The sequence below is a fragment of the Falco naumanni genome, chromosome 1 (assembly GCF_017639655.2).
Source record: "Falco naumanni isolate bFalNau1 chromosome 1, bFalNau1.pat, whole genome shotgun sequence".
Taxonomy (NCBI): Eukaryota; Metazoa; Chordata; class Aves; order Falconiformes; family Falconidae; genus Falco; species Falco naumanni.
The window spans coordinates 90388463-90405312 of record NC_054054.1 but is presented as its reverse complement, the minus strand read 5'-3'; the positions used below and the strand labels follow the sequence as shown (position 1 = coordinate 90405312).

Sequence of the window (16850 nt, the reverse complement as noted above, 5' to 3'; positions counted from 1 at the left end):
CCTTCGGAGGGAGGTGAGCTGGCCCTGGTTGTTCCCCAGGTGACTGAGTAGGTTTTAGGGGTCCTGGCCCTTAAGGATTGGTGTCTGTTGTTTGAGGGTCTGCTGAGGGGAATGAGAGCTCGTGTAGTGTTAGCTAGCAAGCTGGTTCTTCTGCTGGGCTACCCATTAGAAAAAGACTTGCTTCATTGGGCAGCAAGTGTGTGTCTTCATGACGGGGAAACTAGAGCTTAATAACTTAAGGAGTAAAAACACCAAGGTGTTTCCATTCTGGAAGGATGCCAGTACCAGATGTATCTAAAAACTGAGAGTTGAAGCACCTGTGGTACCAGACCCACCTAAAACCAGCAGACTCAAGGCACCTGTGGTACCAGACCCACCTAAAACCAGCAGACTCAGGGTGCCGGTAGCTGCTGAAGTGTTGGATCCTTGAGATTTTGTGTGCATTCAGGCTTTGCCTGGCTTTGCTCAGAAGTAAGGAAAGGTCTTGGCCAGAAGCAGAACAGTTTACAGAAGCATTGAGCTTCTAAGAGAACAAGTGTTCTGGGAAAACTACCATAGGAGGCAAAAGCATTTCACTCAGGGACACTTCACCCCCGTTGGGAAGCCTTATCAGGAGCTTGGAGAGGTTCTTTACACAGACCAGCAGAAACTCAGCCTCTATGCTTTGGGGCAGCTTGCACAGGTAGGCCTGACATTCCTGGTTCTACTTTAAATAGAAAAGCAGGGAGGCTATTCTTCTCAGTAAATTGCAAGCCCCTGTTTCCAGGGAAAGGTATCATTATTTCTGTTTAAAGAAATGTTTGAAATGGTATTCCATGCCTTCCTGTGAATAATCAAAATTTGATACAGTATTTCACGATGGTATAGAGCATTTGTAAATAAAGTGGGACTGCTTTGATGTGTGTATTGTGATTTTTGAACTGGCTTTTGAAACTGGTCTTTAGAGTACTTAATGAGAGTGCTTAAAGGGAGCAGAGACGGTAGCAGGCTAATGAATGAAAAGGAAAAATGAGATAATAGAATGTACTTAAGGGGTAAGGTAGCAAGCCTTGAAAATGGAATGATGAGCGCATGAGGGTAAAGGATGGGTTAACAAGGAGGAATGATAAATGATGGCAGTTGAGGGGTGGTCGAACAGCTGGGCACAAGAAGGGTATAAAAAATAAAAAGTGTTCATAATACAACTTACATCAGTAGGCATGGCTTTGGAGGTAGTGGATTAATTATTTTGTGTTTTTCTTTGCATCTGTATTTGGGTTTCAGGAAAGTGTAAGGGGATTAGCCAGGAGCGTCTGTGATGGCCTTGGTTGTGTGGTGGTTCTTTCATGGTCTCCTTAGTGTTGCACACCCACGAACCTCATGGATCTTAAACTGTCTCAAGTTGCTTTTAAGTCGAGCTTGAATCATTAAACCACAGGGACAAGAACTCTGTCACTGATGCTGCTTGAGGTGAGCTTGCAGTGTTGTACCATTTGTTTTCTTTTCCTCAGTGCTGTTGGCTCACATAAGGAAATCTGAAGCTGAATTTTCTCTGCTGTTTTGTTCTGAGAGCAGTTTTCCGTGTGGAAACAGAGGGAAGTTTCTCCAGCCTATCTGTAACATCAGGCTATGTGATTTGAGCCTACGCTTTGCTATGTGCTTTCTAATGGAGTGCTCAAGGGATGGTCTCTGGCAGTTGCAGCAGTGTGGTTATTATTCAGGGTAGGCAGAAAAATATTCTGTCCACCCACTACTTAATTTTCTGCTCTGATTGTGTGTGTTGCATTCAGAACTTAAAGTTTTAGATCAAGTGTTTTAAGCTCTAAATAGACAATGGGTGGCATTCACTTTATTTTTACATACTACCTAACACAGCACCTTGCTGGCGGTCTTCAGAGGCATGTTTCTCTAAGTTAGTCAACATCCAGCAAATGTTGCCAGTGTTCTTGTTTTAACCCTTAATTTCTAAAACAACCTTCCTTCTGAATTAGAAGTTGCTTGAAAGATATTTTTCAACTGCAGATACACTCTTTAAATTTCAATAATCTTGAAAATGTTGGTGAATTTGTGCTGGTGGCTGTTTTGGTATTGAAAAATGATGTCAGGATTTGATCGTTAAGGGTGCTCTGAAACCCAGCTGGAACTCATATACTTTTGATTTGGTTAAGTAGCTAATTTATACAGAAAAAACCCTATATGTAGGTCACTGAATGTGTGGGTTTGACTTATGCTTTAGATTAATGAAGCTGTTGGAGGGGACGTAGTCATACCTGTTTTTCTGTGTGGGGAGCAAGGCTAAAAGCATTACACAGTCTTGAAAATCTGAGAGTAACCATTTTTTTTCTCCTTTCCCTAAAAGGCAATGATTACTACACTGAAAAACTAAAAAAAATTCCCAAACCCTAAAAAATGAAAAAAAGTCCTAGCAATCGACCTGGCCTATTCTCTGCTTCCCTCTCACTATTTAAGCTGCCGGTGTGCTTTCTGCAGAAAACCATGCATTCTTCAAAGATAGTGGAACAGAAATGTATTTCTATAGTCAAAACCTAAAAATACTTTGTATTACCTGTATTTTTGCTTTATATGGCTTATTTACCCCATTCTCACCCACACCTAGCAGTCCCCATAATATTTTGGATAACTGAGAATACTGTAGGTATTGGGTGTGTCTAATTAATAGGCATCTGAGAGGATAACATTCCTGGTAGTAAAAATGATCTCTGATTAATGCCTTTGCACTCACCTCTGCCTTCTGACTTAGTATTTTCTTCAGCCACAAGTACAGCTGATGATTTGTGATGATGAATGACAGTAGCATTTGTAAACAACAAGATGATAAAAGGCCTGTGAATTCAACAGGACTTGAGTATGCTAATATCTGCTGGCGAATGCTACTTTCTTAACTGATGTTATTTTTAAAAAAATACATTTTTAAGAGCTAAAAACATTTGATAACTATGCTGGGGTGGTTATACAAAGTGCTAGGGACATAGGATATTATATGTAATAATTGCATGTTTAGAATTTTTTTTATATACTTGGTGGCAACAGATGTGTTTGGAAAAGCTGTGTGTTCATGGGGTTTTTTTGTATCTTTATGAAGTAAATTTGGTACCTGAAAACATAGAGCTGATACTTGAATGTTCTCACTGTTGCATTGGAAACTGGTGGTCTGTAGTTCCCCAGAGAATGTGCTATCTGTCTTACCGTGAAAACACCAAGTAAAGCTGGCCCAACCCACTTGAAGGATTGCATTCTACTGCAATCCACTGGAACAAAATACACCCCATCCAAACTACTAGCAATAACAGCAAGGGATGGGGGAAGGTCAGGAAGTGTAGCATTTGTCTTTAAAAAAACCCAGCCAAACAATAAACCCCCACCCCCTCAACAAGGTGGCTTCTTTTACCCATCCTGTACAGCATTATCCAAGGATAACTGGGTGGCAAGCTTTCACAGTGGTGTGCGTTTTGTGACCCTTAATGGCTTTAGATTGCTGGTTATCCCAACATTTATTCCCAGTAGTGTCTCTGTTTTCAGATGTGCTTTCTATATGGTAGCTTTCTACGTGTGCTGTCTGCTCCCTGACACTATCTTTACTAGAATAATCCTGATAAGTTGAATGGGCTATGTATTTTAACCAGAGCAGCTATACCAAGTATCTTCCCAATGCATTTCATGTTCTTACCTTTTCAAAACCACTTGGTGGGGGTGGGGGAGGAGACTCACCATGGGGCAGCCTGGTTCTGAGTCGTGGTCATGTCAGTCCACACACATACTGCGAGGTAGAGCCCTTCAAGCTTCCATTACAGAGAATGGGAAGTTTGGTTTGAGGTTTCCCCCCCCAAAGGTCGGGTGCGCACTGCAGACAGCCCTGATTCATTGAAAGTCAAAGAGTGTAGCTATCCAGACAGTATTTTTGATTTCCTAAGTGTTCAGAGCAGTGTGTTAAAGCTCGCTTTCTTATTCCTTAATGTAATGGTGCATGGTGATGTTAGTCACCTTCTATCATGTTTATATAGCTTCTTTCCCTTAATTGCTCAGACAAATTCATTTGCAATACCTCTGAGGTGACTTGTTGACTTTTTACATGAAAGAAAGGTGGCTTTTCTGACCAAGCCCTAAAAACACTCCAGGTCCACAAAACCTTGAGTAGTATTAGTGTCAAAGCCTGCTCTGTACTTGTCATAAAATTCTGTTCTGTAATTCTATGCTTTGGGTAAATAGGTCACTAGATAAGACTGACAAAAGCATCAGCAATGAGAGCTCTTAAGCTGGAAACTAGAGAAGAAAACAGAGCAGTTTATTTCAAGAGAAATTACACTGATGATATTTGTTATTGCTGCAGTTAGAGATCTGTCAGGGTTTCCAATTTAAAACCTTGCTTTCCAGAAGACTGAAAACATGTATTTCAAGGGAGAACTTAACAATGCAAAGAACTTTTTCCTGCCAGCTCTCTGATGCGAAGGTCAGCCATAATTCCTGATGGGAAGAGCAGGAATGTGTTTGTGGTGGGTTGTCTTCCCAGACTACACTGGTGTGGTGACATTCCTAACACATCCTAAATTGAGTAACCATTGATTGCTGGTCATTGACCAAGCCTGGTCTCAACCTGCATCCAAGAAATGCTACGTCTGAGTCATTTTTAAAAAAATAACTTCATTATAGATTTAGAAGAAGCTTCAGAAATACCTTGAAACTTCCTATTTGAAGAATGTGAAACTTCAACAAAATGTTAGTGAGAAAGATGATAGCACAATATTTCTTTCCGTTAACTACTCAGCTGGCTTTGAAAGTGAAAAGCTACGACATACTAATACTTTCTTGAGGTTTGTTTGTGTTTTTTCTATATTAGCTGTACAAGGTAGAATATAAGGGTGAGTTATCGCTGGGTTGGCTGTTATTCAGAAGTGCCAAAGCAGGATAGAGATGTTCAGAGTCAAGTATTTCTTGGGGTATTTTGGTAGATTGATTGCTGGTGAAATTGGACCCTTCCACAGCTTCCCACTGCTTGCTAGAGGTAGTCTCCAAGTCTTTTGTTGGTAAGCACGTATCTCTTTAACAATTAAACAATGTATATTGGCAGCATGAAAGTGAGAATTTTGAGATGTGCTTTGTTTGCAAGGCTTAACTCAAACTTGGTTTTATGTTGTTTGGATTTTTTTCCTGCTTGTACTATTTTGTCGAGCTCATCATGTGACAATATGTCAGCTCAGGAATTACCATGTTGGTATGGGCTCGTGTTATGGACAGAATGAAGAGAACAAGCAGGAGCCAGGGAGGGTACAGAAGAGGCTGTGGCAGTGAGTCATGCTTTCAGCTTCTCCAGTGATCCAAATTTATCTTGGTTGTCCTTGTGCACTTCTGATGAAAAATTGGGAATGAAGATGAGAAAGACAAAATTATGCCAGAGTTCTTTTTTTCTTTTTTTTTGAAGCTATGACCACAGTGTATACCCCCCCATACAAAAATCAGTGTGAAAATTAAAAAAAAAAAAAAAGCATCTGCAAAACCAGTTTTTTCTTTACCCTTCAATTGCAATAGCTGCATAGATTGCGTCACGGCTTGCATAATCTTGGTTATCTGTTGCAGATCATAAACAAAACAAATTTATTGAGTGCACCACAGGTAATATGGGAAACTTTTAATTTTCAAGAAATTACTACTTTTTTTCTTTCTTTTTCTTTCTTTCTGAAGTCATGACAGTTTACAGCCGGCCATAAGCCTATATGCTAGAAATGCTCCCAGACATAAGATAAATAGGGTGTGCAAGAAAAGTCAGTAGATGGAAAACTTTATCAATTGACTGCAGTTTATCACCTTGTTATTGCCAAAACATGTTAGTGATGTTAAGTACAGAGCATGTAAAACAAAAGAAGCAGGTGCAAGCACAGGGACAGTGTGATTACAATTTCAGAGTTCATAGTATCACATTGTAAGAAAGATTCTGCTGCTTGTTACGGAAATGAAAGGGTGCATTGTTTTATGCCTCAGACCAGGCTGAATGTACCGTAAGGAATGTCGGAAAGACTTTGTCATCAGTGTATGATGCTTCCCTTTGAAATCCTACCATGCAGTGGCTATACAGGTATGCCTGACAGGTTTCCATGGAGATTTCTTGTACGTAATTAACATAGGTGGTTTTTGCAGATAGTTTTTCTTTGGTTAACATTCTCTAGTTTCCTTTTCTTGTTTTTAATAGGTAAAAGGGTTTTGTGGGTGGTTTGTTTGTTGTTTTTTTCTTTGGTGCTAACCAGATACAAGTTGAGGTGTTTGAGTCTTCTCTTCTTTCTGGAGTGAATGTACAGGTAAGTAGCTGTTCTGCTTTGTGTGTGGTGACCTAACTGTGAGTGTTATACCAATGACTGTTAAAATTTACGCAGACATGGGTACCACTAGGCTTGCTTTAATCACAACTCAGAGCTGGGCCAACACCTCAGATTGGCAGAGGACAAAAGGGATGTAGTACAGCTTATGCATTTATTATTAGTCAACATCCAAAGTTTTTAGAAGTTTTCTTTTGATCTCTTCAGTTCTGTGAATTCATCATCTGATCCTTCCTCAGTTGATTTCTTCTATTCTGGTTCCAATTTCTGCCTCCGTTTCAAGGTCGTCTTGGGATCCACTATCTTCTTTCCGATTGCTTTAACTTGCACAATTCCAAAAAAAACCCTCAAGCACACCCATTCTTCAAATAAGCAATTCCTAAGTATGTATACTAATTTTCTAAGAATACCTGTGTTTCTGAGAGCACCTGTGTATATAGATTGATCATTATTGTTTTTTTTCCTGTTCCCATGCAGATTAGCTTGACTGGGTTTTAAACCAGCCTTGGATTATGGCTGTAAGAGGGATGAAGCCTGGTTATGCAACCTCTGCCAGTTAGCAGCTTCAGCAATTTAAATTTCTTAATTCAAAATATGTTTTCTTTAACAATGACTTTTCCTACAAGCTCTGTAACCTCTGTTGATAACTTATGTGTGCAAGCTCTCAGCATGGTAATCATCAGGCAGGACAGAATTTGTGCATGTTACCCATCTGAGGTGACATCTTTGCTTTGCTTCTCATGGTAAAAAGTGACGTATGCTTCCAGCTTTCACAAGGGTCTTCGTTAGCAACAAGCAAGCAAAACTCTGGTCGAACATGTTTTATGGATAATGTTGATTTCCAGTAGATAAATGAGTTGCTCAAAAATAGTAACAAATGCATTTCTTGTTGCAGAAGACAAACTTAGAGTATGTTTGAAAATGAATAGCCTAATGGCATGCGTGTGTCTCGCTCATGTGACTTTCTTCTCACCCATTCAAGGAGGCATCAACCCAGCAGACATTTCCGATGTAATGATAATGTACCCTGATAATACTGCTTTTACATACACATTATTAAATGTTAGTAAGCATGAATGCATAAGGTTTGAGGACATATTAGAAAATGGTGAATAAGCAGATTGTGGATAATTTGGCTATGGAGCAATGGAAAAGGGTATAGTTTTAGGTGACTGAACTAGTGATCTGGAGCAGTTTGGTTATGTGAGAGTGGCACTAAATGGGGGAGTAGAATGAAAGATAAACAGAAGCTGTGCAGCGAGGTGATAGATAATGGTGCTGTCATTGACAGAACCGGAACAGAGCAAATGATATTAAGAAAGAAAGGTCAATTTTACACATTTTATCAAATTTGGATATATGCCTAAATTGCAATAGCGGATAGTTTTCTGCTTCCTTCAACAACTGTTACATCAGATTAGACTGTTAGGCTGTATACTGGCTACTGTTGGTTTTATTAATTAAGCTCCTTCCCCTTTGTTAGCCTGAATCGTAAATATATTTCTTTTAACTTGGTTTAATTTTTAAGAACCCATACTAAAAAGTTGAAAAATATCAGTCACGCCATTTTTGAGGAACTAAAAACCTTTTTTGCACATATCCGTGGACACAATGGGGAAATATTACATCATATTGCAGTAATTCTAACAAGGGGATAACAACATTACCAGCCAAGTATTTGAGATTATTTAGCAGGCATAGTGAAGCTGTTGTTGCAGAATTTCTAAATTTAATTTTTTATTCTTATAGGTGATCTGCTCTGCCACTGTAGTCATGTGTCTGTTAGAAATTCTTGTCTATTTTAGAAGAGCAGCAGTCCTTCAATGCTGAAGTAGTTGGTTTTATTACTGTTAACCGTAACATTTAAGCACTCATGTGCTGAGAGTTTTGTTGAAATGTTTTTCTTCATGGCTTTGTGAGACTGACAGTCATAACCTTTCTCATACCTTTGGAAAAAGTGCATTAGAAAAGTGAATTGTCTTAGCAAATTGCATATGAAGAGTACAGACCTGGTATTATAGTGAAGAACTTCCAGATTCTGAGCTCTTGGTTTTTCCTGCAGGTGTTCTTGCTTTGTGTTTTAGAGCGTGAAACAAAAATGGTGATATGAGACTAGAGATAGGGCATATGCTTATGGAACTATGTTTTTAAGATCAGGCTCTTCTTTTATTTGGTTGAGTGGTAGTTTTACTGTCTAACATGAGTATTCAATGTTAGGTGGTATTCCTAACCTGAGCCTGACTACATGAAAATGTTATGTTCTGTAAAAATAAAGGTTTTATGATCACTAAATTAGTTTGGCATATCTCTGGAACAGCAGCTAACCGGTAAGGTCCACACAATCTCCATGCTATTAAGTTCAAAACAGTCTAATCAATTTCAAAAGTTCAATTTCTGTTCCTAAAGGCTGCTTCCATAATGAATTAAGGGAAGCATATCAAATGTAATAATGCATTGTTATTAAGGTTTTAGTAAACTTGCCAAATGTCAGGCTGCTGGTACAGTCATGGTGCATTACACTTCTGTGATTACAACTTGAGTTGTCATTACAGTGAATTGCATTGCTCACCTAGGTTTGGGAATTGATCTGCAGTATGCCTGGGGCAGGAGAGAAGTGCATTACAAAGGTTACCCTTTACAGCAAATATTCAAAATGTTAGATTTTTAACAGGTTTAATGTCCTCTTCTCTTAAATAGTGCATACAAATACTCTGTAGGTTATGTAATGAAAGAAATAGGCTATTCCTTGTATTTGAAGAACCTGGTGTGGCCCTGGCTGCAGTGTGGCAGGTAAAAATGACTTTGATAATGGAAAAATTTTGTCAAATGGCTACCTTTGGGAGAGAATGGGAAAAAACAGTTTATTTGACTAGAAGTGCTATGTAAGAAATAAATGGTCGTTACTGTTTATGGGTATGATCGGTTTAGAACTTGCACTGGGCAGTAAGATTAACACTGTTCCTAATTCATGAATGAGTTTCTGGTTCCTTTGTGTCACACTGATAGCACAAAGGAATGTTAATGCTGATCTTACCAGACAAGATTGGTAAAGAAATCTAGACTGGTGGATTTGTTTAGTGTCATGTTCAGTGGAGTTATGTCAGGAATGAATGTATGCCTACCAGAAATGTAAGAAAATGTTTCAGGTGGAAAAGCTGAGCTCCTTTGCGTACATGGAACTTAAAAAAAGCTCTGTGTATGTGATCACTAAGTAGGAAGTGGTAAGTATTTAATTAGGGATAGAGGAACATGAACAATGTGGACATTTTTATATCTACATGAAGAAAAAATGTAATCTGAACTAATGTAGACATGCAGGACTAGATTTGTAGGTAGGCTGGGTTGTGCTTGTTTCTAGGAAGGATAATATATTTATAGATCAGTTTTACTCGAAATGATGCCAAAAGCACTTTGCAGGCTGAATGTGGAGGTTGTATCAGCCATCCCTGGTTAGCTGTGGTCAACAGAGCAGAGCAATACTACCTGAGAGTTCAGGATAGAAAGGAATGAAGAATAATGTATCCAGCTGAAAAAAGAGAGGTGAACTTAATTGAGCAAACAGCAATTTAAGCAAGTTGAAATTTAGCCAGGACACTTTGCTAATTCCCCCCCCCCGAACACTGCATGACAGAGGAGGAATCATCCTTCTTGTGAAGAAAATAACAGTTTCAGGGTAAGTCTATCTGAATGCAAGAACTTTGAAGCCTGTTCTTAAATTGAAATATTTCCCTGTGCAGGCAAAGTGAATGAAGGCATTCAGCAGCGGGGGGTGGGGGTGGGGGGGAGTGGTAGTAATTAAAGCTTGAGTTTGGCTTGCAGAGGAAAAACTATTTGTATGAAATCAGATTGGTGGTGTTTTGCTTTCCTTGAGACTGTAAAATGATGTGTCTTAAATTGCAAGCAGTGAAAGGCAGCACTTTCCATGGCTAGAGTAGCTTCTCGTTATTCATAAAATGCCTATAGAAAAAGTGTTGAATGCACAACAGCAGTGTGGGGGAGGACTATAAGCAAGGAGAAGACATAATGGAATAGCACTACATTCCTTGTAGTATAATGTGACCTTTCCATTAAATTAACATTATGCTATTTGCACAGAAGGAGAGCTAAGATAGTATTTTTAGGGGACAATAGTCAAGTTAATTAGGCAGCTATATAACTATTGCTCTTTGCATTAATAGCTCAAAAGCAGGTTATGAGGAACAGAGGTATAATGTTACTTTGGATTCTGTTCATTTTGAAAAAGGAGTGTTTGTTATTTATGAAAACTAGGCTGTGACATTGTTTGGGGTATTGTAGCCTGGAACCTGTTTTTCTGGTGTATTAAGAGAGAGATTTTAACTTAATTCCTCAATGACACTGTGCAAAGGTTTACGTGTTCTCTCTGTTAATCTAATGGGTAGAAGAGACAGATTAAATATTTTATATGCCTGTCTGTCAATCTCAGTGGAGTCACTGTGCAGTAAGGCACAGTTCTTCAAGTGAAACACTGCTAGGTTTCGGTCTGCAAGCATCTAACTTTATACATACCTAGACAATTCCATTTAAGGGTCAAAAGATGCTTTATAAAGTTGTTGTGACACATTTAAATTTGTAATTGCTCATTCATACACTGCATCCATTACAAATCTTCCCTTTTCAAGAATTACCTTGACTTCTTAGTAAGTTTCCTTACTGTAAAAGGCGAACTCTAGCTATACAACGTCAGGCTCCAGGTAATAATCTGCAAGTTCGAAATGAAGAGACTGCAGAGCTGTTGGGGTTATTTGTAATATTTTCTCTGCTGCAATTAAAGTTAGGTTGCATTAAATTACAGAACCCAGTGAAGCCTCTGGCCAATCCTAGATATTGTGAGTGCTCTGCTGTGTCTTTGGCCTTGAGCTAATGCCTGTGGCACTTCAGGGAGGGTGAAATCATGTCATTCCTCATCTGTTAGAGCAGTCCTTGGACTGCAGTATTTCAGTCTGAAATGTATTTACTTCAATTGTTTTGGCCTCAGTGCTTCATTTCTCTCCTGCAGGTACAACCAGTGGTTCCCAGTGGTCAGGTAGCCTTACTTGTCTTCCATACTGAGGATCCTGATCTATCTAGGCGGCATCATTTGGTCCCAATGTGTGTCAACATTTCCCTCTTGGTGCTTCAGGAACCCTGTGTTTTTAAACTCTGTCTCAGTTGATTCCTCCCTCTCCCCTCGTTGTTTAACTGCTTGTACCCCTTGAATCTGTTACCTCTGAGTTCAGGTAGAGGAAGACTTAGGGCTTTATTGTATAAAAAATGATCCTCATAGCTAATTGTTTGCCCTACTGTTTGGGGAGCTGGTTATTTTAAGAATAAATGAAGTTAGGACTATGGCCTAAAAATAAAGGACAAATATTATCTTTTTCACTGGAGAGTTAATGGCATAAAGTCAAACCTGTCATGTCTGACAGTTTAAGACTAGGACTTACACATGGCTGAATTCCCCTAGAACTAGGCTGATAACTTGTGTATTTGTGGTACTCTGACCGCAACTGTCAGGTTCTGCTGGTCATCTTGCTCTGTGGTCTGCCAGCTGGCTGGGTTGGTTATGTCAAAGCGACTGTGATGCAAGTACTGCAGGTAGTGAACTTTATCTGGTGGAGCCTGTGTGCAAAACATTCACCTTTAAAAATGACACATGAGACCCCAGCAGCAATGTTCCCCTCCTGTCACATAACCTGCTGACAGACACATGCTTGAATACAGGGCAATAGGAAATACTAAGCAAAGGTTGGTAAGTCTGGTCAGCGGTAACTCATAGGACTAGTACTTTCTTGCAGGCATAGTGATGTTGGCCGGTTTGTTGGCTGGCTGGTGAAGAATGGTGTGACTGCCCTCGGTTCATAATGGTTGAGTGTGACAATCTTAAGCCAAGACGTAGTGGCAGTTTGCTAATGACGGAAGATTTTTGCCCAGAATGGACTGAAGGAGATGGATTGTGGTCCATCTGCACCGTAATGACAGCATAACACTAGGACTGAATTTAAAGAGTTTTATGTTCCCTTCCTAGATGTTTTCTAAAGCTACTATTTACTGCTCTATTTAGTGTTGATCAGTTATGCCAAAGCTAGAAGTACTTTACAACTTTCATACAATGCATTTTTTATGTTGACAAAATAATTGAAAGTCTATAGCAATTGTCTTGTAATCAAAACCCAAACATATTCTACTCCAGTTCCACTGTGATGGTTTTATAAACTTGAAGCTGATTTCTCTCTAGTTCTGAACCTGTTTTCCTAATTGGGCAGATTGTTTGAACTGAACAGATCCTTTATTTGAGCAAAGGAAGCCTTTTCTCTAAGAAGCTTCCCAAATACATAGGACCAACACGGTATTAGCTTGGAGCATATGGCTAAAATATTCTGTTCTTTATGCTGCTTTACTTTGTTGATAATTTGTCTCAGGGTTATGTATTTATGCATTCAAGAAACTGGGAACCTTTGTACTATAATAGAAACACATTTAACTTTTCTGTTAACACCTGCAGCAGGTGATAGGTTATTTACAGGTATCTAGAACAGTGCTTCAGTATTTATTTTTTTTTATTAGGTTACCCTGCAATGTTAAAAATTAATTTATGGAGTCAGTGCCAGCTAAACTGACAGTGGATCAAAACTGTGAGACAAATTGCTCATTACAGTTCAGGGAGCTGAATCCTCTGTGCAGACAGCTGTACTGTCACTGGAGGGTTCTCAGGCACTTCAGCTGCAAGCTCTGCCTCTACAAGTGCTGCCATTGTTGGTGAAGCTCATAGGTGAATTTCTGTAAAATAAGCTTATTTTAAACTCGCATCAGAGGCATTGTTGTATCTTGAAATTGTTATTTGTTTGGTTGGGTTTGTTTCTTGTCACACTGTTTAAAGCTTGTGTCACCATGCAACAGCCTGAACTATAAACAATGATGTTAATTCATGAAAAATGAGAAACTAAACCTTGGCAGGATCTTAGTGATCCCTATCCAGGTCCGTTGGATGAAAGCTGTATTTTTGATTTTTTTTTCTGAATCTTTCTAGAAGCTCAGCAGCATGCAATCCATTCAACTTTGCTGTCTGTTGTCAACAGACAACATTCTGACTGTCAACAATTCTGACAGTCAGAAATTGCTCTTGCTGACAGTGGGCTCACTTCATCTTTTAGTAGAAGCAGGTAAAACCATTAAAAACAAACAAACAAAAAAACCCCACCCAAAAACCCCAAACATCAAACCTTTTCCAAGCAGTCACTTTGCTATTTCCATTAGCTCATCAGAAATGTTTGAATACTTCCCTTTTAAGACAGCTACTTCTGGTAAAATATTATATATGTTAATTTTTTGCCCTTTAGGTATTTCTCTTTCAGCTGTTCTCCTAAATTAATGTTAGCTTGTATCTGTGAGATCCGAATTGGTGTGTGACAATAGTTGATGAGTCAGAGCAAGTTAGCTATGTAAGAGGCTTTGGAGTGAGGCTTTCTAGCAGCTATTGGTTGTAACAGTGAATTGTATGAATGTAAGTCTTTGTGCTGTTTTTGCTCTGAGGTCAGCTGGAAGACACTATTGCTTGAAAACAGTGATTTAATGGCAGTATGACATACAGCCTTAAAACTAATGGAATACAAAATAGGAAATCAAAACAAAGACAATGCTTAAGGAGAATGGGCCACAGATGTAACGCAGTCTGTGTGTGCAGCTGGCACAGCTATCACAAAATGCTTCTGAAAATAGCTGTCCTTTGGAAAGTCAAATTTTGGTGGTTTAGCTGTGGCTTATTCCCTTATTTATGTGTGTCAGATGTTAGCAGTTTGGAAAGAGTTGTAGAGTAGTTCCTAAATATTAGTATTTGTAAGTTACGGATGAAATTATGTAGGGCATTATCTACAGATAACCTAGTCAAATCTATGCCAGAATGCTAACTAACTTAATCTGATGATCCAGGCTATGCTAGGTACGAACAAGGGGGGATGTGTGCGTGCATGCATGCTTAAGTTTTAGTAGAGATTAGAAACTGATAATAGAGTGGGCATTTTTAGTTCAGTATGTTACATCTAAAACCCATGCAGAGCTGTTTGCTAGGACCTTGGTAGAGATAAAAGGGTATTTTGGACTTTGTATCAGGATTAAAGGATACTCTGTAATATTGCATAAAACATAGTCACTAAGATCCTTTTCTTGACATGTTGATCTGTCTCATGTTTGCCATGGATAAAGTTGGTGCCAGCCAGTCTGTGGATACACATTCATTCTGCTGTTGCTGTATGCACCGTATTAATCTCTGTCAAAATACAGATTCAGTTAGAATCTTTATTCCAGCAGGGAGTTTGACCCTTTGACAAAAATACACTTGAGTGAAATTAAACAGTGGTTCAGAATTTGGTTATCTTTGTAAAACACTTGTTTTTACAGTTTACCTGGGGAGAATGTGCATTTATATAGCAACCATTATATACTCTGTTTATTCTATGTGAAGTGTTACTGGAAAAATATTTTATGAAATACTTAAGCATTTTAATAATCTTAATCTTCAACTTGCATCCAAAAATGTGTGTTTGTGTTAGGGAAGCAACAGGAGCAGCTGCCTAGAAAGATAACAATGGAACTGTCAGACAGTGTGATGTGCATGTGGTGAAAAGATGACCTTTTTTTTTTTTTTTTAGGGCTGGCAGATGCACTCTATTCATTTTACAGGTCGTTAAATTTCTCATTATACAAAGTCAATCATCTGAGTTTTTAAAATATGATTTAGAATATCTAAAAGATTAGACAATGTGCAAGATAAATGTAGAAGTTTAAATTTTGAAAGACAAAACATAACTTGAAAAAATTATGGATAAATTCCATAATGATCCTACTATATTATTGTCTAGCTACTCCATGTGGAAGGTTACATTCTGACCTTAGGTGTATCTCTGCATGCAGAGTAACTCCAAACAAAAATCTTGAATTTGCCAGTCTTCTTAGAGGTTCCGATTAACCTGTCTGCATTCTTAGAGGAGGCAATCTGTAGCAGTAATTTGTGCATTAGGATATTATCTATCTTGATGTGGCTAGAAAACTGCATCCTTTCAAAAATGTTTTAAAGTACTGTGACGATGGAAGAGAATTGCTGTTACTAAACTTCTCTAACATTTCTCTGCAGAAATTTGTTTTTCCTAATCGCTGAGTCTTAGCTGTCTTTCCTCCCCTGTCCCTGAACTGCATGTCGTGTTTGTTTGCCAAAAGCTCAAGGTCTGCAGGTAACAGCTATGTTTTTTTTCTGTAGTGGTTAGTTTTGATAACTATTTGGCCTGAGTAATAATTGACTTAGATTTCTTACTTGGAAAGCAATCTGTTAGCACAGCTCTCCTTCATACAAGTTTTCTTAGGAAAGCCATAGATGGGAGAAAGTGATATTTAATCAGCTGAACTTTCTGTTAATGTTGTTGGCTTTCTATTATTTACTTCCACAGAAACATGAGTCAGTGTGTTCCCAGAATAACAACACTTAAGAGTGCCATTAGTGAACTGGGAAGATAAGTGAAACAATTGCTCTAACAAGTTCAGGCTTAATCTTTCCCTATACATTTGATATTTTCTTCTCGAACCACAATATTGCTGTCCAGCCTTTCCAACACCTTCAGGCTGCTGTTATATGAGGTTTAGGTAGTACTCGGCAAAAAACAGCTATCAAACAACACATTAGTTTAAGCATTTATCCTAAGTCTGAGACTCTGCTGCTCCACTAGAATGTGTCATAGTCCCACAGCTAATTCTAGACTATCCATATGGATTGACCAGAAATTAGTTTCTTGACTTATCCTGAAGACTTATAAGGCCTTTAAATAAAGTGAGTAGTCTTTCACACTGATTAAGGCTGTGCTAGACTCTTTAGCTTCTTACCAAACTGGGTATGTGGAACAAAAATTGTCTACTGAAATAGGGCTTTGGTAAGTATGTGTTGATGTGACTGAATCCTGCTTAGCTTAGAATATAATTGGAGAAGTCCAAGATGAATCTCTCCTACCCAATCCTGAATAGGAAACCCTCAGTCTTCAACATGGGAAGAGTTAATAACGGAGAGACTTTTTAAAATTTTACTGTGGAAGTGGTTTAGTAATGTCCATTCTTTTTGCTGTGCCAAGGTAAAGCCTAGGATAGAGATGAAGATTATTGGCTTATTTTTGCATCCTGTGCATATAAAAATACAAGCAAAAATCACCATGGCTATTCCAGTTATTCAGCTTTTCCCTAGGGAAGAATCATGGTAAAACACGTTATTCCTTGCATATTCCTTGCAAGCAAATAGGGTCATGCAATCTGAAATTATGATCAGTTACAGTGTTTTAGACTTCTGGTTGTCACAGTTCTAGCTCTTCAGTTGCCCACACAGAAGGACCTAAACTTATTCTACTGTCACCTGAGAGTAACCAATTTTAATCATGGAAATGATGAATACATTTTGTACCACTTTAGTACCTTACAGTCAAACAAATATTTATTTTGATATAAAGTTTGAAGTGTTGCTGTCAGTGAGCAACCAGTGTTGTAGAGCTCTGGAAGCTAAGACATTTAATCAAA

At 38.6% G+C, this 16850-nt stretch overlaps 1 protein-coding gene across 1 annotated transcript in view; it reads left to right on the top strand.

Moving 5' to 3' along the window:
* The first annotated feature begins 208 nt into the window (after positions 1 to 208).
* CCDC60 (coiled-coil domain containing 60) overlaps positions 209 to 16850 on the top strand; it is a 60747-nt gene continuing 44105 nt past the window's right edge. The window contains 2 exon segments of the mRNA XM_040582500.1: positions 209 to 242; positions 330 to 682. Coding sequence (XP_040438434.1) covers positions 209 to 242; positions 330 to 682 — 387 coding nt within the window.